This window comes from Terrapene carolina, unplaced genomic scaffold (genome assembly GCF_002925995.2).
Source record: "Terrapene carolina triunguis isolate 2854851 unplaced genomic scaffold, T_m_triunguis-2.0 Scaffold33891, whole genome shotgun sequence".
Classification (NCBI taxonomy): Eukaryota; Metazoa; Chordata; order Testudines; family Emydidae; genus Terrapene; species Terrapene triunguis.
Genome location: NW_020698242.1, coordinates 6,121,122 through 6,146,011, shown reverse-complemented (window position 1 = coordinate 6,146,011; position 24,890 = coordinate 6,121,122). Strand labels below are relative to the sequence as shown.

The 24,890-nt window shown below is 39.6% G+C and overlaps 1 protein-coding gene across 1 annotated transcript in view; it reads left to right on the top strand.

Moving 5' to 3' along the window:
* The window catches only part of LOC113409570 (COX assembly mitochondrial protein 2 homolog), a 41,346-nt gene extending 22,241 nt beyond the window's left edge, over positions 1-19,105 (top strand). Inside the window, exons 3-4 of the mRNA XM_026663656.2 lie at positions 10,136-10,207; positions 18,694-19,105. Coding sequence (XP_026519441.1) covers positions 10,136-10,207; positions 18,694-18,780 — 159 coding nt within the window. The 3' untranslated portion in view covers positions 18,781-19,105. The remainder of the gene's footprint in view (positions 1-10,135; positions 10,208-18,693) is intronic.
* The last annotated feature ends 5,785 nt before the right edge of the window (positions 19,106-24,890 follow it).

Sequence of the window (24,890 nt, the reverse complement as noted above, 5' to 3'; positions counted from 1 at the left end):
CTTTGACACTATCATAGCTCTAACTCTGCCCTCATGGGAACTTGAAAAATTCTGTGGGCAATATCATCCCAAACTACTTATTAAGTAATGTGACCCATGTCCTCCATAATTTAGCTCATTAAACACAAGAGATTAGTTTTCATTCACAATCTAGATAGCCCAATTTCTCTAGCAGCCCTTTAGAGGATAACTTCCAGTACTAAAGGACACACTTCATTAATTTCCATACAAGTTTTGCCTTTATATTGTATGTAGGAACAGATAATTGCTATTAAAGACAGCCATTTGCCCCAACTTCATTTCATTTGTGTCACTGCTCATCAGTTTAAAGTCCTAGTCCACTGGAATCTGTTACTCAAGTTGTCACTTAGTACTACTTGACCACAGTATGCTCTCTTTAAATCTTCGGCTCCTGTGCTCTCTCTAAACTCTTGAATTATCATGAGGGAGCCTTGCCTAGAATAGCTGCAAGTTCTTAAATTGGAATGGAGTGTCCAGGGTATCTTCTCTGCATTGCCTCCAAATTCTGCAGCCTCATTTGTCTGTGCAGTTTAAATGATCTTGGAGTAGTCTGAGGTATTGCATGGGCATACAGTTTTCCTCAGCCAAGTTAATTAAAAGCAAGCAGGATTCTAACCAGGTTCCTAATAACTAAAACCAGGTTAGGGAGTTCCTCTCCATATCAACTGCAGCAATATCAAAGGAAGTTGCCAATAAAATGATAGCTGCTCACATTTAATGGGAAAGTAGAAGTAAAACCAAAGCACATTTTTATTTAGACACTGCAGAATCCTAATGTCTGGATTTTGTAATCACCTAAGAAAATACTGTAAATAGCATGCAGGTGAAAGGGGTGAGAGAGAAGAAAATGAGTTCGGTTTGTTCTGCCTAGTGGTGTGTAAACTGATTTGGCTAATAAGCTTTGACCAGAGAATCCTGTTGTATTCCTTTCATTGTTGGAATTATTGTTAATCTGCTTTCCTCTTATAATTTTATGTTGTGTATAGGTTGGCACAATATGTCTAATAAAACTGTCCATGAGCTTTAGAAAGGACTTGATTTGAATATGCTCTTCTACTTGAACTCCTTGGCAACAGTGATTTGAACGGGTTCATTGCCTATTTAAGCTACTAAAGGACTAAGAGTAGTGGTAATAAGTTGATGCAAAGGATTATATTTTTTTCAGAATGTGTTCTCGGTTTGATTGAAAGGCAATTTCTCCTTGGGTGAAGAAGGACTTAATTGTTTCTTTCAGCTTTGTGCATAATTATGAAAAGAGAGGTGTTTGCACACTCTAGTATTTCCGCTATGAAGAGAAAATGTCTATCACAGACAGTTCAGTCATAAGGAAATGATGTTTTTTATCTAAACTTTAAAATAATGTATTGAAATATCTTACTTTAGAATTTCAGATTTCACTGACTTCACCCTCAGTGACTGAGTCACTGAAAACTCTGGCCAATACTTAACTAAATTGCCATGAGTGTAAGCTTCTATGTAGCTGAATTCAATACTCTTAAAAGTGATAATTTGAATTGGGCAGTGTGGGAAAACATCTCCACAGAACTCCGTTTAATGCATTTCATTGCTGACCTGAAACATGTCTACTGTACTAAGTTCATGTTTGTTGAATAGAAGCTGTCAAGCATGCTATTTGTGCAGTGTTACCTTAGACACTTTTGAAAGGTGAACTATTGTTGTGCCAAGTGAGAGCTTTAAAAAGGCATCCGGCGAAGTGGGCATTCACCCACGAAAGCTTATGCTCCAATACATCTGTTAGTCTTAAAGGTGCCATAGGACTCTCTGTTGCTTTAAAAAGGCCTGTATTTCTTGCAGCTGTCAGCTATAGAACATATGGTTTTACAAGCACTTCACTATTATGAGAGTGACGCCTATCCTGGAAAAACTGAATTTCTATAAGTTGACCCATAAAAAAGCTGGCATTTTACTCTCATTGCAGACTCCATGTTAACTAGATTTAAAGCAGTAAAATTTCTTTTCAAGCTGGAATTTAATTTCACTGACACAATGTCCATTGCTGTGCTTTAGCTTCAATGAGTTTAAATATAATAGCTCTCACTAAACTTGAAATCCACTGATTTTATATAGATAGTGGATCCCAAAACATCTCAACAAAGTATACTTTAAAATGTAAGGAAAATCTCAGAATTCAAGAAGTTGTCATGAATGTGATCAGTCTCTAGCGCGAATACAAGACTCCGTGGGATATGAAAGAAGATCATGTAAAGGTCTGGTTGAGAGCCATCTCAGCTTATCATGACAATGCATTTCTTTTGAATGTTTCTTGAAATTCGATAAATAATTGTGAGAGAGACCAAGACGAAAGTCTCAAACAGGTGTAAGTCAAATTCCATGCCAAGCTATGACTAAAGAATATACCCTACTTTTCTATTGCACGTCTTCCTCAGCAATATCCATTAATTTGGTGATACATGCTTGGTCCAATAAGCTGTTTAACTCCATAATATGAAGCCAGGATTTCAGATTTACCTCAATCATTCTCTGAATCTATAAAAATAAGTTGATTTCAAAATCTTTATACTTGCTGACTAAATCTGATGTCTTCCTAGTTACCTCATCTGTTCTCATCAATTTCATGTCCAGTCTGAGACATTCTAAATTTTCCTCTAACTTTCCATAAAGGGTTGGCTCCAAGTGAAATAATATACTTTCAGGGGAGTTTCTTTACATTATCTTCAGGTCCGTCATCCTATCACTCTTGCTATTTTTGTAGCTTTCCTTTGCTGTTCTGTGTCTCAGCTGGGCTTGCAGATGGTATACTTATAAGTCCTAAGAGTAGGATTCATTACTGTTTGTCCAAATGAAGTCCCTGGCAGGATGCTGCACCAGAAAAGAAATATCTCAAGTGCACATATACAGCAGGCATAGTCTCACTTCTGAGAGTTGAGGTGTTGCCTCTCTCGCACCCTTTGTGCAAGTGTTTGATCTCTTTTTGCCTTTGCAGCGAGAAGCATGACACTTCCTTCTGATTATGCTGCAGATGGATAACAAACTTGGCTTTAATTTGGTAGAATACATACACACTTACATCCAGCTCTTTCTTGCAGCTGTAATGGAACCCTTCCTTTTCTTTGAATTAACGGTTAGTCATTTATGACTACAGCCTGTTCATATTACAGTGAAGCTGAAATGTTACACATTTAGAAGTTAACAAAATATGTTCTATGATCAGTCTTATTTGACAAGTAAATTTGATTGCTTGTGGAAGAGAGGGGAAAGGACAATTCTGCTTTTTTTAGCTTGCTCTCACTCCTAAGTTTCCAGAGCATATAGCGTACATATATTATAAAATAATACTGTGGGTGTACAATAACATCTTTCAAACTGAAGTGAGGTGCACATTACCTGAAAAGGTTCACTTGTGAAACAAGAATAATTTAGGCAAGCAGTCTTAAAGAGAAACTTTGAAGTTTCATATGAAACATTTTTCTTATCCTAGCTTCATGTTACTCATTTCCCCCCCTCTTTATTTGCAATATCCAGAAGCAGACTGAGTATAATTTCCTATCAATGTCTTGCTCCCCATTAATATTTCATACTAGATCTATGGAAACATGTACTAGGGGAGATGAATCTGAAAGAGCATGAAGTTTGTTAAGGAGCGAACATGTCCAGACATCTTGTGGCATGCAGTTTCTTCTTCACTGGTTTCACTTTTTCTGGTCACTTTTTCATTGTGCTCCCCATAGACGACTGACAATAGTCATCCTCTAATCTTTTTTTGGCTTTATTTATTTTTCCCGTTAAAATAATATTTTTTTGCTGAGATGGCTTTCTTTCTTTCATAGATTCTTTGGTTTATCCCTTTTTTTCTGAATGTTTCCCCCCTTCTGGCCTTAAAGTCTATGATTCTATGATATTACTCTGCCTTTGTCTAGATAGGCACTAGATTCAGCTACTGCAGCCTTCACATACTGCTGTCACTGTGTTCTGCCAGTGTTGCCAGCTTTGGGGCTCATTTTGTCCACTTCTCTCACACAGCTGTCTCCATGCTTTCTTGCAGCTCTTCTACACAAATTTTTACTCCTGGTAGAATTCTGCGCCACTGCAGAATGCAGAATGTTGCAGAATTCCCTGTTTTCCCTGCAGAATTTCTGGCCGCCAGTAGGGGCTGCTGGATTCTGCAAAATGCAGCTTGCAGTGAGTGGAGCACCCAGCATGGCGGGGCTGAGGGCTGTACGCTCTTTGATCCTCATTCTCCCGGGATGGGAGAGGGCCTGGGAGACCCAGCCAGCTCTGGCAAAGGGTGAGGAAGGGCAGGGCTGCACCACAACGTCTACCCTGGAGAGATAGTAAAGAAGTTGGGGGGAGTAAAGGCTCTGGGAGTGTTGGTGTCTGGGCTGGGGGCTGTCCCATATCTGGGCTCTGTGGTGGGGAGGTGGTCGTTTCTGGGCTGGAGGGTGACACGTGGCTCGGCTCTGGGGGAAGGGGGTGTGGGTGTCTGGCCAGGGGGTGCCCTGCAGCTGGGTTCTAGGGGGATGGGAGTGCAGGTGTCTGGGCTCTGGGGGCCCCACACAGCCCTCTCCAGCACCCCACAACTAGAAATTAGTAGTTGTAGGGGTTTCTTTAACTCCCTACTCCTGGGGCAATCTTTTTTTTGCTGTTGTCTGTATTGTTGACATACTTGTTGACAGGTATTTTGAAATAAATTACTAAAATAATTGAAACTGGAGTGATTATATTGTGTTATTTTGACAAATAAAATATATAGAATTTTGCACAATTTTAATTTTTTTTTGCCTTGAATTCCCCCAGGAGTAACAAATAGAATTACCTTCCCAAGCCGGTCCATAAGGCCGTTACCCTTTTTCCACAAAATCCCTCCTGAAGACTCAATCCTTGTCTGATGCCTACAAGAAATAAAATAAATCCCGTATTTTAGTTATATGTTTAAAAATCGCTTTGTTATTCCTTCATGCTATACACTAGCCTTCACTGAGTAAGCACATAATCTTATTGATGTTACCCCTGTTCTTTCTTCTCTGCCTTGTAACTCCCCTTGTTGCACTGTGTCTGAAATTAGTAAGCACCTCCGGGCAGGGATCATGCAATCTTTATCTATGTTGTGAGGCACCTAGCACACACTTACATGCTATAATTAAATAAGGCTGAGACTATATAGTGCAACTACTACATTCTGAGATTACCTTTAATACAGTAACTCCTCGCTTAACGTTGTAGTTATGTTCCTAAAAAATGCTACTTTAAGCGAAATGATGTTAAGCAAATCCAATTTCCCCATACAAATTAATGTAAATATGGGGGATTAGGTTCCAGGGAAATTTTTTTCGCCAGGCAGAAGACATCATATATATATATACACAGTATAAGTTTTAAACAAACAATTTAATACTGTACACAGCAATGATGATTGTGAAGCTTGGTTGAGGTGGTGGAGTAAGAGGGTGGGATATTTCCCAGGGAATGCCTTGCTGCTAAATGATGATCTAGCACTCAGCTGAGCCCTCATGGGTTAACACGTTGTTGTTAATGTAGCCTCACACTCTACAAGGCAACAGGAATGGAGGGAGGGGAGACAGCATGTCAGAGAGAGACAAAGATACACACCGTGTGTGAGAGAGAGACACACATATTGCCCCTTTAAGAACTCTGACCCCACTCTAAGTACACTGCCTTTTTAAGTAGATCATCAAGTTGAGACAGCAGCTGCTGCCAGCAAGCTCCCTCCATCCTGAGCCCTGTCATGTCCCCCTCGCCCTCCCCCCCGGCTCTGTGGAGATAAGGTACAAGAGTGGGGTGGGGACACCCTGACATTAGCACCCCCCTTCTCTCCCCCTCCCCTCTCCCCCTGCACAGCAAACAGGAGGCTCCCGGGAGCAGCTCCAAGGCAGAGGGCAGGAGCAGCACATGACAGTGGGGGGAGGGACAGCTGAACTGCCCAGCAATTGATAGCTTGCTGGGCAGCTGCTGCACAGGAAACTTAGGGGAGCTGATGGGAGGCTGCGGGTCCACCCTGGTTCCAGGCCCCCATCAGCTAGCTCCAACGGGCTGCTCTTTCTGCAAGCAGTGGACAAAGCAGGTGGCTGCCAAACAATGTTATAAGGGAGCATTGCGCAACTTTATATGATCATGTTCTCTAATTGATCAGCGATGTAACAATGAAACAACGTTAACCGGGATGACTTTAAGTGAGGAGTTACTGTATTAATGTGTTTCAATCTTAAGTATATACAGACATACAAAAATATGAATCTGTGCTGAAGTTTTGTAATATGTTTTGTACCATGTCAAAAAATCTACATTGGTTAATAGTTGAACAGTATTTGTTTTTTTTCAAAGCCTTCTTTTGTTTCATACTTAAACTAACTGTACTAACTGCAAAATAACGCTTGGATTTCTAAATGGGCAGATGTGGTACAGAAGTTGTAAAACATTTGGGCTGAAACTTTGACAATCAGTGTATCTGCATGGGAATATTTCTGTGCTACTTCATTAGAAATAATTTAGCTCTTTCCCATACTGGAAAAAATGGTTGCTCACACTAAAAGACTTTAGCCAGAGGAGTGTAATATTTACTTTTTAAAAAATGAATTTTGAATTCTTCTAATTCAGGAAGACTAAAGCCTCTGGAAGATAATTAGTGTCCATGTATGTACCTATATACAGTAAGCACATGTTTGCACTTGGATGATGCACTATACGTATCTAAATATAAATGTAAATCTATAACATTTTTGTACTTGTAAACTGTCTATTTTGACATACTGTAAACAACTGTCTATTGCTATAATACTGCACTACCACGCAAAAACAAATTTGCATCCCTGCGAAGGCTTAATTTATGTGCTAAATATTGGCCCTTTTATACTGTGTGATGAGTTGTTTGCTGTTGTGGTATTTTATAATGGTGAGGTAAGCTGTAATGTCCAATTCTAAACATAAAGGGGCTTAGTTAATGGTAACAATTGCAGTCATGACCTATGAATTTTCTTACCGTTTGTGTGTGGACGTGTTCACTTGTGATAGTCTGACCCCATTCATATTTTACTTAAACAATTTGCAGGACGGACGGAGTCAGGGAGGTTGGCTATTGGTATGTTCACGTGATTCACAATAAAGATAACTCATTTTGCTAAAGGGATTATGTTATGGCTATATGGGGTAGGAGGTATTGTAACATAACACACTTATTTCCAAATTCCTTCCCTCCCCCTAAATAGGGCTGTGTGGAAATCTTATCATTCCAAATTTATTGAATTAATTCTGTCTGTCAACTAAATTTCTTAGTTAGAAACCCCATGAACCAAATGTTTATATGTAAGGAAGAGACTTTAGGTGACAGTGTGAGTGAACTACAGCATCTTAAATGCTCTGCAGAATATTCATGTTGAGTAGATAGCCTGCAGCAGTGCACCTTGGGAAGAATGGAGTAAGCCTAGCATGAGAGCTCACACAAAAATTGAAGTGCAAATATAGGGTATATTCTGTTAAGAATTAAACAAAGTCTGTACTAGTTAAAATGAAAATGGTTTTTTTTAAACAGGATTTGCTCGTAGTAGAGTACAAATTGGGGAGAGTGAGGGCTTATCACGTGCAATTGCTGTGTGTGATATCATCTGATGCCCTCCTATTAAGTACAGAGAGGTATAAACTAATTAATTATAGCACTGCTACAGTGAAGTGTCTGTCAGCATCTTCATTAACCCCTTCCTATTCCCAGGAGTCTGTAACTCTGAAATTTGTAACTCTGGCTGAAACTTCACACACACATTAATGGTCTCCCACCCCACATATGTATAAATCATATGTTTGCTTATAAGTCACAGGAATGCAAATAAAAGTATTTGCTACAATTTAAACGAGAAGCAAGTGTCTGGTTTCTATTTTAAATAGCTTAGAGTTCAACAGTCAACGCTTTTTCTTCATAGAAGCTGATTTTTGTAAAACTAATTACTAGCCTGATTTATTGAAAACAACATTTAACATGGTCTCTGTATGCCACACATACAGGCTAATATATGCATACTAAACTTTAGCAGAGATGTATTGCTCTTCATTAAAATACTGTGGACTTCACCATACTTTTTCAGTTTCTGTGCTCCTTATAGCGCCTCCATATTGAATGGCATGGGTAACCAAGCTGGGGTATAAAGGGAGTTACGGTAAAGGCCAGTCTTTTTTAGAGCCATCCCTGTGTACCAAACCCTTTCTATTTTGCTACGGATGTGTTCTGCACAAGGTGGACTAAGCAGACTCAGTCTAGCCTATAGTTGCAAGTATTTTTGAATCTGAGTTTTTGTAGGTTTTTGAGTAATTTGGGTGTCTTAGGACATGGCTACACTTGCAGATGTAGAATGCTGTGAGTTAAACCCGCCTTCGTAGAGCGCAGTAGGGAAAGCACTGCAGTCTGTCCACACTGACAGCTTCAAGCGCACTGGCATGGCCACATTTGCGGCACTTGCAGCGGCATTGGGAGCGGTGCATTATGGGCAGCTATCCCAGCATACAAGTGACTGCAACGTGCTTTTCAAATGGGGTGGGGTGGAGTGTGACAGGGAGTATGTTGTGTGTATGTGGGGGGAAAGAGAATTGGTTTTTGGGGTGCTGAGAGTGTGTCAGCATGCTGTCTTGTAAGTTCAGACCTCCCCGCCCCCCACTCACTCAAAGCAAACAGTAAATGTTTGCTTTTTCTCAGAGCTGATAAGCAGCCGACTTCTCCGAAATGGAGCTTTGAAAGGGCATTTCCGCATTCCTGAAGCCGATTTCACAATGACAAGAGTGGCCACTTGACTTAAGGGGATTATGGGATGTTTCTGGAGGCTGATCACAGTGCAATAATGCAACACCTTGTTCACACTGCCGCCGCGGTGCTCCAGCGGGGGCGCAGCAAACATTATTCCACTCGCCGAGGTGGAGTACCAGCAGCGCTGTAGCTGCGGAGTCAGAGCGCTCTACGTGCCTTGCCAGTGTGGACGGGGAGTGAGCGCCCGGGGCTGCTTTATTGCTCTGTAACTCGCAAGTGTAGCCAAGGCCTTATATAGCATTCTACTGCCAAACCACTTGGTACTGTCATCTTGATTATCATTCTGTGAAAATGGCACTTTTAGGAGGTACGGGCATATTTTTGGACAATGCTCTTTGGCATTGCTTCAGAAAGTTTTGACTTTAGGTGCCATACTTTCATGGCAGACACTTGACTTATTTGGGGAAGATAGCTATAGACAGCCAATCAGAACAATGGCCATAGTTTCCCCATCAGTATCTTAGAAATGGGATAAGATTTAAATATATATGAAGCCCCAGAAATTGCCGTGATTTGACTCTTAACCAGAGTGAATGCAGTCTCAAGTCATGGGCTTGGTGAAATGGGAAATTAGGGCTGATCTGAGCGGTAGGTTGGAGGGGCTTACCTTCTCTTCTCTTTTGGGCTATGTCCACTTCGGTAGTACCAGTCTCCCACTGTATAGCAGCTTCAGATATTTTGGACAAGCAGCACACTCTTATGTGGCCGGGATGGTATGCAGTTTAATCTGAAACTGTAGTTCTGGATTTACACCTGTTAGAGCTGTGAAGGAGAAGCAGTGTACACTGTGCCTTATCCTGGGGATTGAGCACATCCCCTCCACAATGGTTGCAAACCTCTCTAGTCGGAAGAATCTGTTCCAGAGACTTTTACACACACGAGCAGTTCCACTGAAACTAGCTATACTGTTTGGTGAGTAAAGGTTACAGAATTGGCCTTCAAGTTAATAAGTACATGCTTTAAATATGTTGTCAATAAGCCATGCATCTGACTTCAATTTGTATATCTTATTTAAGAGTCTGATCCTGCAATGTGTTGAGTGCCTCCTAACACATGTTGAACAACTCCCAGTAAAGTAAACAGAAGGATAAGCACCATCAAAGTTTGGGCCCTAACTGAGTAACAACGCTTCCAAAGAAGTAGCTCTGATTTTTAGATAGAGTAAATTCTCTTGAAACTCAGCACTCTTCTACAAGAGAGGAAGTGAAAGGAAGAATAGAACACAATATATGCTACAAATAAATTTCTAAGTCGCTGTAATGCTTTTCAAGCAGAAACTTTGAATTATATAACATGGCAAATTGTGTTTTCTCTCCCATAACTACTTAGCACACCTTTTTGAGATTTTTTGGCCACTGCAATGACCTTGACCGTGAGATGCGGAAATGCTTAAAGAAGGAGGTAAGGTACTAACTTCAAATGTAACTGAAACACTTAAAGTTTTCAAAAGTTATATTAAAGTGGATAGCAACAGTGCAGTTGTGTCTTTTATCTAGTATACAATTTGTTGTGAGAAAGGTCTGTGCATGGAAAATTGTATGTGCAAAGTGAGAGACCAGGTTATGACCCATCTGTGCAAGGATACAGAATCAAAGCCCTCTGTCAGCAGTCTTATTTCTGTAATCAGTAGTAGGCTTCAATCCTGAAAATGGATCCCTGTGGACAGACCTCTGAGCTCACGCAGAACGCTGCTGAAGCCAACAGAGTGCCGTAAGGGCATAGATGTCCACCTTTGTGGATCCAGTTGCAGGATAGTGACCTAACTTTGATACTTTTTCAGTTAAATGTAGACTCTGATATTGTATAAAGCACTAGTTAAAATAACCATTGAGTACAGTTTAGAATATTATTCATTCTTCCATAAAACTGAATCAGTAATTATCTGTTTTCTATCTTGCTACCCTTACTTTGGGTTAGCAGCACTGTTAAATAGCCCAGAAGTACATTATGTACTTTTTGATTCACAAATAATTATAGTATTTTTTTTCCATTCTGTATATCACCCAGAAAGGTCTTTTTCATTAACACTCTTGTTTGGCAATTACACTGTTAGTTGCTTGCTTTGTAAGTGTTTTTAAGCTTGACAGTATGTTGGTCCCTCTTCAGCAGAAATGTTCATTCAGCTCTAGTGCACATGAAAACAGAACTCATTGTGAGATCATGTTCAAAAGAAATAGTGCCCCTTCCACTCCAATGTTGTTTATTTTTTTATACCAAAGGCAGGAGCCTTTTCTAGAGATCCAAAGGTAGGCAGATATGTAATACCCTTTCCCACCCTCACGCATCTCTAACAAAATAAAATGCTTCCAAACAGAAACTGATTAACATTTCACAGATTGTTCCTGCTTAAAAAAATAAAAATAAAGCAAATTTCCTTGGTATTTTCTTTTCATAGGATACCTATGTGTGCATTATACAGCATGAAACAGAATGACTAAGTTCTGTCTGTCGAGCACTACTCGAGTTATTGGCTTCAGTGAACTATTCAGTGAGTCGCAGAATTGGGCCTTAAGTGATTCCTATAGATATAACATTCCTGCTCAGGACTCTGCTCATTACAATACTGTACTGCAGATAAAAGAAAAATGAAAAAGTTTAGTTAATAATCATAGTGGAGCACCAACTCTCCTGTAGTTAGGGTTGAGAAGCCCTTTCTATTTAAAGGATGAGTCTAAGTGCTCCAAAATCTGCATGGTTACTCGGCTTGCTTTGAAACTTGGCATACCTCATGGAAATGCAGGGTAGGCTTGTGATCCAAATTTGGGGTCATTTTTTTGTTTAGATGAATTTAGTCTTTACAGTTGAGCTTAGAATTAGGGTAAATTTGTAGGCCCAGTTATCACAACAGGATCCACTCTGATCTTTACACTTGTAATGTCATGCCAGGATGAGAGAACTGGTATATTCAGAATTTGTGTGTGTCAAATGATAGAATGCAGAATTGTGCATACGCAGAGTTGTATGTGCTAAGTTAGTGGCCATGTTCTGAAAATGTGGCTTTGAAAAGCCAAATACTGAACAGCCAGAATAGCTTGCCCTACAATATAAATCTGTGAGAATGCCACTTCATCTGCTTGAACTCTAATGGCATGCTTTAAAAAACCTTCTCAAACTATAATACAAACTCAGTGAAATAAAACTATGAAAAATAAGAGTAGATATTGTCATGATGCCTAGAGTGGGTCACAGCTAAGAATGCCAAACTCAGGACAAGCTGTCAGAAAACAGGACAGACACACCGAAACTGGTGGTATATTCTACAGTTAGATTTTACCAAGCCGGTAACAAAAGTGTACCCCTGGATCACTATATTAGTTTTACCAAGGAGTCACATACAGCCTCCTTAGCATTCCAGCCCCTTATAATCACCCAGACAACCTGGACTGTATGATGTAAGGTTATTAAACGCAAAAAACACCACACATTACGTTCTTCTAGTCCCAAAGGACCAGTCACTCACCCCCAGTCTCACCAAAAACAGCTGTTAGCCACTCCTTAGTAAACTAACCAAAGATTAATTGTCTAAGAAAAGAAATGAGTTATTAAAGAGATTAAAGCATAGATTCAGAGTCTGTTAGAATCCTTTTCATAAGTCCTCAGGGCTTCCCAAAAATCAATTCTAGGAATCTCTGTCCATATGCTTAGAACTCTCCCTGCCAGAGTACAAGCAGTCCAGAAATGAATCAGAGATAGCAGGATTGTTCCCATGGTCCAGTATTTGTAGTTGAAAGTAGCTCAGTGAGGATTACTGCCACAGCATGGGTTTTTCTCTGACGAAGAATAGGTAATGCAAACAGTTTGTGAGTCTCCATGGTTAAACCAACGACCTTTGCTTTGAAGTTAACTACCGACTTCTCATGCATACACAAATAGTTCAGTTACACCCATTTACATTAGGCAATTGCTGGCCATTCATCAAAACATGGACAGATAAGTGAGGACAGTACAGGAAATATTAATTGCAGTGTATACACATCTTTGATCCTATAATTGAGTATAGGATATAGACAGATGTAAACATACAAACAACATTTTCCTTGATTTCTTATCAACATCAGCGAATGGGCTTATGTCTCCCAGTTAATTTAACATCCCTTTGATACCCACACACAGTTGAATTGGCCAGATTAAAGGCATGTCGAGGCATTGCAATGTAAAGGTTACACACAGGTGAACTGAGATATATAATTTACCAATCTTCCAGTACAATTCTAATTTTTTTTTCATTGAAAGAAAAAAGACTGTGAAGTATCTGCTCCCTTAAATTATGGCTACAGTGGTAATTGATATAATAGTGTAACTGCAACTTCCTGAAAGGGTCAAAAGCTTGTTGGTGTAATAGTTAGCAATTTCAAAATATCTTATTTGAAATGACTGTAGTGAATATACATGGGTGGAAAAAACAGGAAAAAGCCCATCCGTGAATTGGTATGTACTTTAGAACCAGCAGAATCTAAGTACTACACCAGAAAATGCTACTTTTTTTTCTTGTGTCTTATCAGATGAATCATAAGCATATAGTATCAGGAACAATGTACTTTAAGAACAAAGCTTCTCTTCTTAAGCAAAAATACAAATAGCATATAATGATGGGAAGCTAAATATAAACCACATGCTATAAAGAAGTATGTACTTGAGGTGGGGGAATACTATTTGCCATAGTTTTCTTCATTATTGGAGAGGGGTTGGAGTTTTGTTGATTTCAAATGAGGTCTGGGTCCATGATTTCTTAGGTGGTAGCCAGGTGTAAATGTGAGCAATGTTCTGTCATAAAGTAGGCCCATTTTTCTATTTTCAAAATCTTTGAAATTTACTCAAAGTGTTGGCTTTTTAAAATGTAACTCTTCTGGTACTAGTCTTTGTTCATTTAGGAAGCTGTGTTAGTCCCTTGACGTTTGTGAGTGGGAACATACATCTTACATAAGGAGAAATCATGTACAAAGTGGTTTGAAACTGTTCAAATATCACTTGCATGTAATATTATCTCAATCAGTGTGACGTTTTGTGTGGTTATAAATGCACTTCACTTTAATCAAAATCTTATTTTGGGGCAAACCAAAATGCTTTTGTAGTTAAGACCTATTGCCGCAATACTAGTTGTGGAGGCAAATTCTGGGAGGATCCTTCTTCCTAAGGACAGCATCCAAAGAAAATTGTATTTTTTATTGGCCCTTGACACCCAGTGTGTGTTTATATTGGAAGAGAAACTTGTTTAAATTACACACATGTGCTTTCCTTTAGGTGAAGAGTAGCTGTTGCCTCTCATATGAAATCCATAGGAAATATGTCATCAATGTCTTTTTTAAAGATATCGGGATTTAATATTGGGAAGAGAACTAATGTCTCATGCCATGCAGGAGCTATGAGGTGTACAGAGTTCCTAAGATAGGGCCTTTAGACAAGATCTTTGCACATTGATTATTTTCACAAACAAAAATATTCAGTAAATGCAGACTTGAATAACTTGTATAGTGGCTTTTAGCTGCACTGATTTTCACTGTTGTCTGAGGGCTTGTCTACATTTAAAACACTACAGCTGTGGTGCTGTAGCGCATCAATGCAGACACTACCTGTGCCAACAGGAAGGATTCTCCCGTTGGCGTAGGACATCCACCTCCCCAAGAGCGGTAGCTAGGACAATTGGAAGAATTCCTCTGTTGACCTAGTGCGTCTACATGGGGACTTAGGTCAGCTTAACTACACTGCTCGGGAAGGTGTGGATTTTCTACAGCCCTGATCAATGTTGCTAGAACGACCTAATTGTCTAGTGTAGACCAGGGCTGAGTTTAAGAAATATAAAAAACATTTGACTATAAGCACTTTCTAGTTACGTATTGGTAGTCAGTAACCCCCTGTGGATCTGCTTTTAAAATGTATATCACTAAACTGGCAATATTTAGACTTATAGCTGTATGGAAGCTATTGTAGCAGTAACCAATTTGTTGCATTTTGAAAGTTAGAAAAGCATTGCAGATGCAGGCAATTGCTTAACACAGACTGCATTTTTCAAAATTTAACACGAAAATAAAAATAGTTTGGGCCCAATTGTAGAAAACAGTGATGGAAAAGACCTAATTCAAGTTGTCCAGACTCCTATTAATGCTAAAGATTGTCCCCAAAAGTATACTTGTAAGTACATTGTCTAGTCTAGTATGAAATTCCTCAAGTTAAAGGGTTTTCATCACTTCTTTGGCAGACTATTGCACAGTTGAGTCTTTCTCTATTGAGACCTTTGAGGACCTGTTAGGAAAGTGTGGGCTGAATAAGGGAAAGTTTCCTTTGTTCACTTTCTTTCCACTATGCTCCTTTAGTCATCCTAATCAATTTCCCCCTTTTTGGTCTTCATACTTTTCAGATTCGGAGAACTATCACTTTGGGTTTTGTAATTATGCCAAATCATGCTGTTTTGATTTATGAAGAAATTATATCTAATGCCTCGCCACTCCTGTCCCAACTCCCCAGTCTTTTGATTTTGTTGTTGTTCTTTCCTGAAATGTATCAAATCTTTGTGCGCTGGGGTACCCAGAAATGTACACAGTGTTCTAGGTGTGGTCTTACTTGTGCCATGTCATCAGACATGTCTGGAATTTATTTAAATGTGAATGAATGTCTTGGAATAAAATGAACTTGAGAATTGAATTATGTAGGCTACAAGTTCCTACCTGAGTTTATTGAGCTCTTGCCAGTTCTGGTGTTGGTCACCAAGACTGTCTGTTGTGGTCATCCAAGACACTGAAGATGGCCAAATCTCTTGTGCATTTGTTCCAGACTGCATGAACTTCATGGGGTTATTCCAATTTGTTTCTGGCTCAGCTGAGATCAACAGTAACACTTGAGAGATAAATTTTTGAAATGGGACATTGTCAGGCATCTGGTCATGATCATTGGACCCTTTAAGCTGAAAACAAGGCTTTAGATGTCATTGCGGGGAGGTTCTGTTAATATGGCGTGTCCTAGCAGGCTGGCTCCTGTTAACGTCCAGAATGCTGTGAGGGAATGTGTTGCTCAGCCATTGGGCTGCTAAAGGAACGTTATGACTAGGCTAGGCAGAATTAGATTGTTTTTTATAATTTTTGCAGATAATAGCGATGTTTGTTTTAAGCATTTTTTTCTATTCAACTTAAATTTTCACAGTTGCGGGAAATTGAGAGTGGGATCAGACAGTAATTATTTAATGACAATATACTTTGAGATTCAACAAGTTAAAGCTTTATAACAAAACACAAATTGTCATCATCACATGTCCAGATATACAAAGTAAATATTTTAAAATCAGACTAAGTGCTCCAACAGTATTTTTGTTACCTTGCCTATCTGTAAATTTCAGTTATCAATGAAAATATTTTTTTCGGCAACCCGTGTGTGAAATTGTTGTTTTCCGACAGTTACCAATAAAAATCTAATCCTTCTGAGCCCAATTTATAACCATCATCTGTCTGACAAAATATACCAGCAGGAGCATAAAGCTGTCTTATCTTTTTGGCTTAGAAATGTAGTTATGTGTGGATCACAGATACTTAAGTTACAAAGAGGACAACTTCATGTCCAGGATGGCTCCTCTACTTTCTGCATCTACATCTTATCATTAGGCCTTGGCTACACTCGCGGATTCACAGCGCTGCCGCGGCAGCGCTATGAAGCGCGAGTGTAGTCGCGCCGCCAGCGCTGCAAGAGCTCTCTCGCAGCGCTGCAAGTACTCCACCTCTCCGAGGGGAATAGCTTGCAGCGCTGCGAGGGAGCGTGCAGCGCTGCAGGCGCTGATTACACTGGCGCTTTACAGCGCTGCACTCGCTGTGCTCAGGGGGGGTGTTTTTTCACACCCCTGAGCGCAGCAAGTGCAGCGCTGTGAATTGCCAGTGTAGCCAAGGCCTTAGGGAGGAATTGTCTGGAGCAGTGCCTTGGCATGGTGCTTACTTTCTACACAGGTGCACCTCTTTAAGTATCTTCGTGATCCAAAGATAGCTATATTTCTCATCCGTGAGATGGCTTGGTAGATAAGTTTCCTCCTTGCTGTACTCTTGCTGTATGTATGCTGTACTCTTACTAGAATTGTTATTCAGTTTTTGTACTCGTTTCAGACTGAGAAAAATGCTCTTTATTATGAAACAGACCCTTTGTTAATTTTAAAGTAAACTGAGTCAATAAAAACATGAAATAATGAAAATAATGTTGTCAATGGAAGCATAATTTGTAGGGCTTTCGATTAATCGCAGTTAACTCACGGAATGAACTAAACCAAATTGATCGCGATTAAAAATAATCACAATCGCAGTTATAATATTTTGGATGTTTTCTACATTTTCATATATATTGTATTCTGTGTTGTAATTGAAATCAAAGTGTATTTTTATTACAAATATTTGCACTCTAAAAATGATAAACAAAAGAAATAGTATTTTTCAATTCAACTTGTACAAGTACTGTAGTGCAATTTTTGTTGTGAAAGTGCAGCTTGCAAATGTAGATTTTTTTGTTTGTTCCATAACTGCACTAAAAAAACAAAATGACGTAAAACTTTAGAGCCTACAAGTCCACTGTCCTACTTCTTGTTCAGCCAATCGCTAAGACAAACAAGTTTGTTTTCATTTACTGGAGATAATGCTGCCCTCTTCTTATTTACAAAGTCACCGGAAAGTGAGAACAGGCATTTTATATGGCAGTTTTGTAGTGGCATTGCAAGGTATTTATGTACCAGATATGATAAACATTCGTATGCCCCTTCATGCTTTTCAGCCACCTTCCAGAGGACATGCTTCCATGTTGATGACGTTTGTTAAAAAAAAAAAGCGTTAATTAAATATGTGACTGAATTCCTTGGGGGAGAATAGTATGTCCCCTGCTCTGTGGTTTACCTGCATTCTGTCATATATTTCATGTTATAGCAGTCTTGGATGGTGACCCAGCACATGTTGTTCATTTTAAGAACATTCCCTGCAGATTTGACAAAATGCAAAGAAGGTACCAATGTGAGATTTCTAAAGATAGCTACAGCACTCACCTCAAGGTTTAAGAATCTGAAGTGCCTTCCAAAATCTGAGAGGGACAAGGTGTGGAGCATGCTTTCAGAAGTTTTAAAAGAGCAACACTCAGATGCAGAAACTACAGAACCTGAACCACCAAAAAAGAAAATCAACCTTCAGCTGGTGGCAACTGACTCAGATAATGAAATGAACATGCGTCGGTCCGCACTGCTTTGGATTGTTATTGAGCAGAACTTGTCATCAGCATGGACGAAGGCCCCCACCTGGAATGGTGGTTGAAGCATGAAGGGACATATGAATCTTTACCGCATCTGGCATGTAAATATCTTGCGACGCTGGCTACAACAGTGCCATGCGAAAGCCTGTTCTCACTTGCAGGTGACATTGTAAACAAGAAGCGGGCAACATTATCTGCTGCAACTTGTTTGAGCAATTGGCTGAACAAGAAGTTGGTCGGAGTGGACTTGCAGGCTCTAAAATTGTACATTGTTTTACATTGTTTTATTTTCGAATGCAGTTTTTTGTTCATAATTGTTCATGATAAAGAGATTGCACTACAGTACTTGTACTGGGTGAATTGAAAACTACTATTTCTTTTTTTTACAGTGCAAATACTTGCAATCAAAAATAAATATAAAGTGAGCACTTTACACTTTGTATTATGTGTTGTAATTGAAATAAATATATTTGAAAATGTAGAAAAGACCCAAAAATATTTAAATAAATGGTATTCTATTATTGTTTAACAGTGTGATTAATCGCTCAATTAATTTTTTTAATCACTTGACAGCCCTAATAATTTGTCAAGCAAAAACACTTGTTTTCTTCCCAAGTGATAAACCTGTGCTGCATTTTAAATTCAGTGACATAATTTATCTATTATTCATTTATTTCCTTGTCTTCCAGTACCAAGAAAACCGAGCCAAGAGCCAGGCACATGCTGAAGAGATGCGTCAGAGGCTCATTAATGCTTCAAAACACTCTGAGAGCTGAGCTATGTTGCAGCTGGACAGCTATACATCATATGGACATTTGGCTGAAAGCTAAAGGAACATATCTTGTTTTGTCTTCTATACACTTGGATATAAAATGCTATTTCCTCAGCTGCTGATGTTTGTAATAAGAATTGCTGAAGTTTACACTTATTGCTGACAAGATACTTTAATTGTTTGGCGAGAGATTTAGTGGACTAGAACTGATTTTTCTAGGGTTGCCATAGTGCAAACAATACTTACATTTGAGAGGAAAACAGGGTTAAATAAAAATAATAAGCATGTTCTGTTGTTGGACTCCTAAAACAAGATAAGCTATAAGCTGGGACCTTTAAGTGAAATAAATTGGCTACAAAATCTTAACCTGAGGTTTCATCTTCTTTTTAATGTTATTCATTTACTGTGTATGTCTCAAGTGTTTTTTCTTTCCCTTTTAAAAAACAAGCCAGCTTGAGAAAGTCAGGAGAAAAAACGATCTTCTTGTAGTTCAATTGTTTTATTCTTTAATCAGAACTAATCCAGTGTTGTGAACTGTGTGTGGGTAACTCCATTTGGGGTAGCAAACTGTTGTATATTGATCCCCTTAGAGGGGCAATGGACCTAATATATCTGGACTGCCCAGGAAAGGGGTGGACAGTGCAGAACACACGTTTTTGGGGAAATCCGGGACTGGGAATGTTGGGTGTGCAAGTGGTGACTAAGGCTGGTTGAAACCACAGTGTGACCGATGTGTGGCTAGCAGGCTGCAGCTATACACAGACACTCAGGGTGTGACTGCATGCTGGTAGGCTGTTTGTGGAGGATAAAGGTTGCATACCAATCCATGGGTCCTGCCGTATGGGGTCCTAGAAGCCTTGGCCCATGTGTAAATAAAATTTATAAATCTTACAAATGCTTTTGGTTTAATTTCTTACACTCTAAGTGTGCCTGAAATCCAACCAATGTCCTCTTTCTCCAGGCAATCATGCTAACAGCGCACACAGACATGGTGCACAGTTGGACATGAATTTTTAGGCCCATTGATTCTGAGCCAGACTTCATGAAAATCAGGTGACATTCTCGAGAAAAAGATGTACATAAAATATTTAGCATTATTTGGTGCACACCGTAGGAATGATGAAAGGAATATGAAAAAATGCTAAAATATGCAGCTGGAAAGTTAGAAATTATGCATATTATAATTGTAAATCTCTGTAATGTAAGTATTTCTGATGTGTTATCTATAGACCGATAAAACTCTGCGCCACATTAATGAAATGCCTTCAATAGTCTATGTTATTTAATGCTGGCATCTCTGCATTTGCCAGTACATATGATGTAGACTAGTATGAAATTCAGTGTTCGTTCAAAATAGTGTGAAATACTTAGAATAGATAGTATTGAGGGAGAAAATGGGATAGCAAAATCTGACCGACTCTTTGTTCCTCTTCATTTAAAGAAAAAACTTAACCCACTTCATTTAAATACAAGTGTTATCTGTCTGGACAGTTAATGGATTTCAGAATTGTAAATCTAAATTGTGCACTTAATTGTATTGATATCCACTGGAAATAAGATGCATACCAATTATTTCTGGCAGTTTTTCTCATTAGAATTGCTGATTATTTGTAACTCATATGGAGCATTTCACCTGCAAGTTGCATTTCAAATCCTATTCAGGGTGCTAAGAGTAAATTATCAGATAGCTCTTTGCTCTGTTGAGTTCCCAGTAGAGAGAGGCAAAAAAAGCTACTAGCCACTGAATATATAGAAAAGTGTGACTGTTCATGGAGACTGAACTATTGCCTCACTTGCATGGAGGTTACCACGATCAGGTATTCAATGCACAGTGGAGGGAATGTTGCCCAACTGAACCTCTTGTGTGGCAAATGGATTGTTAAGCCAACACCTGAAAGGGTCTGTAAACTCACCCCCCCCCCCCAAAAGCCATTCATGTTGCTGTGACTCAAAATTATAATTGGTTGAAAAAATACCTTTTGCTAAATTTAGGCTGAAAACTGCACTTGGTTTAAAATTATTCTTTGAAAAAGTCAACAATACTTCTAGAGCTTCAAAGCCTGAGATAGAGCTATGGCTCTAACCAGCAGGATGGTGTGGGTTTTTTTGTTTTGTTTTTGTTTTTAAATCACTAGATAAAAACATGCTACATTTCAATGATGTAACTGTGCAGAAGGATCTTTTGGAGGATTCATTACCTAGAAAAGTTCACGCTGATGGCTTCACAAAATTCATCCCCAGTACAGTACTTAAGCACCCATAATCTGACGATTTGCTTTTTGGCTCACACTGTGAGAAGCTAGGCGTCCCTCATAGCGGCTGATGTATTACAGTCACTAACAAAGCATTAATACTATGAAATATTTCCTGTTTATGAAACAGAATAAAATTTGCCCCCCTCCCCCCCCCCCGCTTCACAAAAAACAGTCTAGTTTCCAACATAACACTAATATGCCTAATACGCTGAAAGATCAGCAGTGCTCTTTTGGTTGTGTGAAATTGGTAGTTTAACTGTTTGCCTTTAATCCCTGAAATTATGAGCCATCTATTTGCCATGAAGACACTATTGCATTTGTATAAAAACATGATGAAAACTAGGCTTGACCTTCACCCATGACAACATGGGGCAAGATCATTTTGTTTATTTTGATTAAATATGCAAAACGCAGAACTAATTACTTCTTCAGAGCCATCTTGATACGGTTATTTTCCACATTTTGATCAACAATGCTCTTCTGTTTTCATTATAGAGTTATTTTCTTTCAAATTGGTGTTTTGAAACGCAATCCTTAAATGGTAATTGGAATACTTTCCAAACACAACTTGTTAGATAGTACGTTGCCGCTTGCAAATGATTCTCTCTGTCCCTTCAGATGTTCATCTCTTTGTTTTAAAGACTGCAAGGAAGAGCACCACATCTGATTTAGAATTTTAATATGGTGATGGAGGCTTTGCCACCATGCTGTTATATTGTTTTATTGTTATAATGAAATCTGCTAGAAATATGCTTTGGAACTGAAAAGATTATCCTTCCAGAGAAATAGGTATGCAAAAGACAAGTCATATCTATTAAACTGCAACATGCTGGATTTGTAGATTTTAAAATTTAGCTCTTTCGGTAGTGTGGATTGCACTTGCGTGTGCCATTTAAATGTCAAAAATAGTTTTGTTTAGAAACAAAACAGCTTCTCTCTAAACCAGTTGCCTTACATATATCTGTAGACAGGCTTTGATTGACACGACTTACTAAAAACATTTAGTGTCACAGTGACTGATCACCTAAGGTAGGTATATAATCTTATTTTATTACATGTGCTTCCAGCTAGTGTCTGAGGTAATTGACAGCAATATCTGTGATGGGCTATGAAGGAAGATAAAGCAGGGGGAACTGTTATATACTGCACTAGAAATAACATTTCTAGTATACTGGCTACTCAGCCGCAGCAATGTACCTTCTTTCCTTACAGTGCTTTTCAGTGGTGCCATGAGTCTTTTGCTGGACCTTTTTATCACTGCTGAAGCATTGCTACTTAGTTGATTGGAACATTAGGTATACTGACACAAATTGGAAGTTACATGCACTTCCCCTGCTACTGCATTCACCTGAGGCTTGTTTGTTCAGTGCTAGGGCTATTAAAAAAATAAAGTTTTGGACTCAGAAAATCCTACAGCCTGCTGTCTAATAACTATTTAACCAACGGTCCCTAACAGTGGGGCATTATTTGGGCATAACTGACCACAGCCTGAACTAAGGGCCTTCTACTTGAAAGCAAATGCCAAACTGCCCTCCTTGGACAGTATTACTCACCCCCCATCTCAAGAGTTGTAACTACAGAAACCTATTGAAACAGTCAAAATCTAGTCTGAGCCATAACAAGTGAGATTAATTTTGATCATTCACTTCTCCTCTGCCCTGCTGGGCTGGCTGCTCCTGTCCTACCCTGCCCAGCCCATGTGTTCTGTGTGGCTGCAGCTGCGCTGGAGAGCTGCACAACAGCGTCGCTTCATGGTCACTAGTCCATTGTACGGCCAAGCTGGCCACAGCAGCTGTGGACCAGCAAGTGGGAGAGGTGAGGCCAGACTGGAGCCAGAGCAATAGCCTAGCCCGGGCTCAAAGGGGGCGAGGGCAGCTCCTTGAGCCAGCAGCAACCACAGCCTGTAGCCTATCCAGACAATGCAGGAGCACCCCATCTCCTCCTGACTCCCAGCCTAGGTCAGGGCGCTGCAAGGGGAAAATGATGTTGGGGGTGGATGAATTGGTTGGGAAGGCAGCAACCCAGAATAACTGGGGAGGGGGAGGTGACTGCTCCAGCCCCAGTGAACCTAGAGCAAGTGGCCAAGGCCTTCAGCAGTGACGAGTGATTTATGATGCCTCAGTTTTGGAGTCCCAACGTGACACCCCCCCAGGGGCCTGTTGTTAAAGCAAGGGCTCAACACCCCTCTCCCCCACCCCCGCAAGTACAGCCCTTTTCATACAAACCAGGCACGCAAAATCACTTGTGGAAATCTTGGCAGTTGCTCTAGGAGCTGGGAGGAAGAAGCCCTCATGGGGTTCCCAGGCCCCAGCCAGAATGGTACTTTAGGGGGTATGAACTACTCAGGAGATACACAGCCCCCTCAGCACAAAGAGACGTCGTGGGGGATGGAGAGGCCAGGAGCAGCTTTTCTTTTGAGCCACCTAAAATTTATATCTCGGTTCTGCCTGGAGGCCTCAGGCCTAGGGTCCTGTTGTACTAAGCACTGATCATGATGGACTCGCAACTCAGGGGTCACAATTAGGTCTAAGGGTGTGACACCCACCCTCTTTCTTTTGATGGCTAGATTGGGGGGCCTGAAACCTTTCCCTATTTTTAGGTTGGGGTGAGGTTTTAAAAAGGTTGAAAATCAAGCTTGTACATTCTAACCACTGTTGGTAACACAGGTGAATCCCTTTCAGCGGTGATGCTTGAATATTTAAATATAGATGCTGCCCCCTCACGTATTCCTTTGTAATTTGAAAGTGTGTATTTTTAAAATTTGTCTGTGTCTTGAAGCATTCTGTGTTTTTTATTGTGTTGTTTGTTAAATAAAGTTCTTGGTTGAGATTAATAATTGATGCCCAAGCTCATTCACATAATCCTGCTTTATTTTCTACCTCCTTGTCTTTTTATTCTACTTGACACTCCAAGTAACACCAGTAGAATAAGTAACTTTAGTTGAATTTTGTCATCCTCAGCTCTTGTCCCGCAACTGTGTTGTTTTACAGCACTTAGCACAATGGTGCTGTGATACATGGCTTAGAGCCACTAAGTGCTACCACCATGCAAATAATGTAACTGTTGATAAACAACCCTAACTTTATAAATGCTCCTTTCCTTTCTGTTTGGCAAGGATAGAAGACCTAACTTCTGATTTATTTATTAAAAAAAAAATTTTTTTAATGAACTGGCATCATAGGACTATATAAGGGTATTGTGGAAATAGTCCTTATATGTACAGAATACAGGAGCTCCTATCTGATTGCAATATTTTCAAGAGTATTTTAACAGGGTGCTTGAACTTGTTGCGCTAGTTGTAAGGCTCATCCAGACATACAAGGTCATTCTATAGTTCATCTGCATTGCACCTGTTTTTATCTATGATTTTATATTTGGGATAAAACTGTAGTCTAATGTCTATTGCAAAAATAATTGTATCCGGTTTTAAATACAGCACATCTCAGACTTTCAAACCCCCTCAGACTGTGTTCTTGGTTGGTGATATAACCTAGCGCTATGAATTGAAAAACTATCCAAAGTCCCTTTCGATATTATAACTTTTTTCATCACTTGCAGCTGAAGCTCATAGAATATTTTACTGTATTTCATAAATACTGGATGCATAAATGGGAATCTCGAGTAGGAGTAGACAGTTATTTTACTTCTCTATTTTGCACTTGTGCGACCACTGCAGGAATATTGTGTCCAGTTCTGATGTCCACGATTCAAGGATGTTGATAAATTGGAGAGGGTGCAGAGGAGAGCCATGAGAATGATTAAAGGATTAGAAAACATGCCTTACAGTGATAGACTCAAGGTTAAGGAGTGACGATTACAGTGTATAAGTATCCACATGAGGAACAAATATTTAATAATG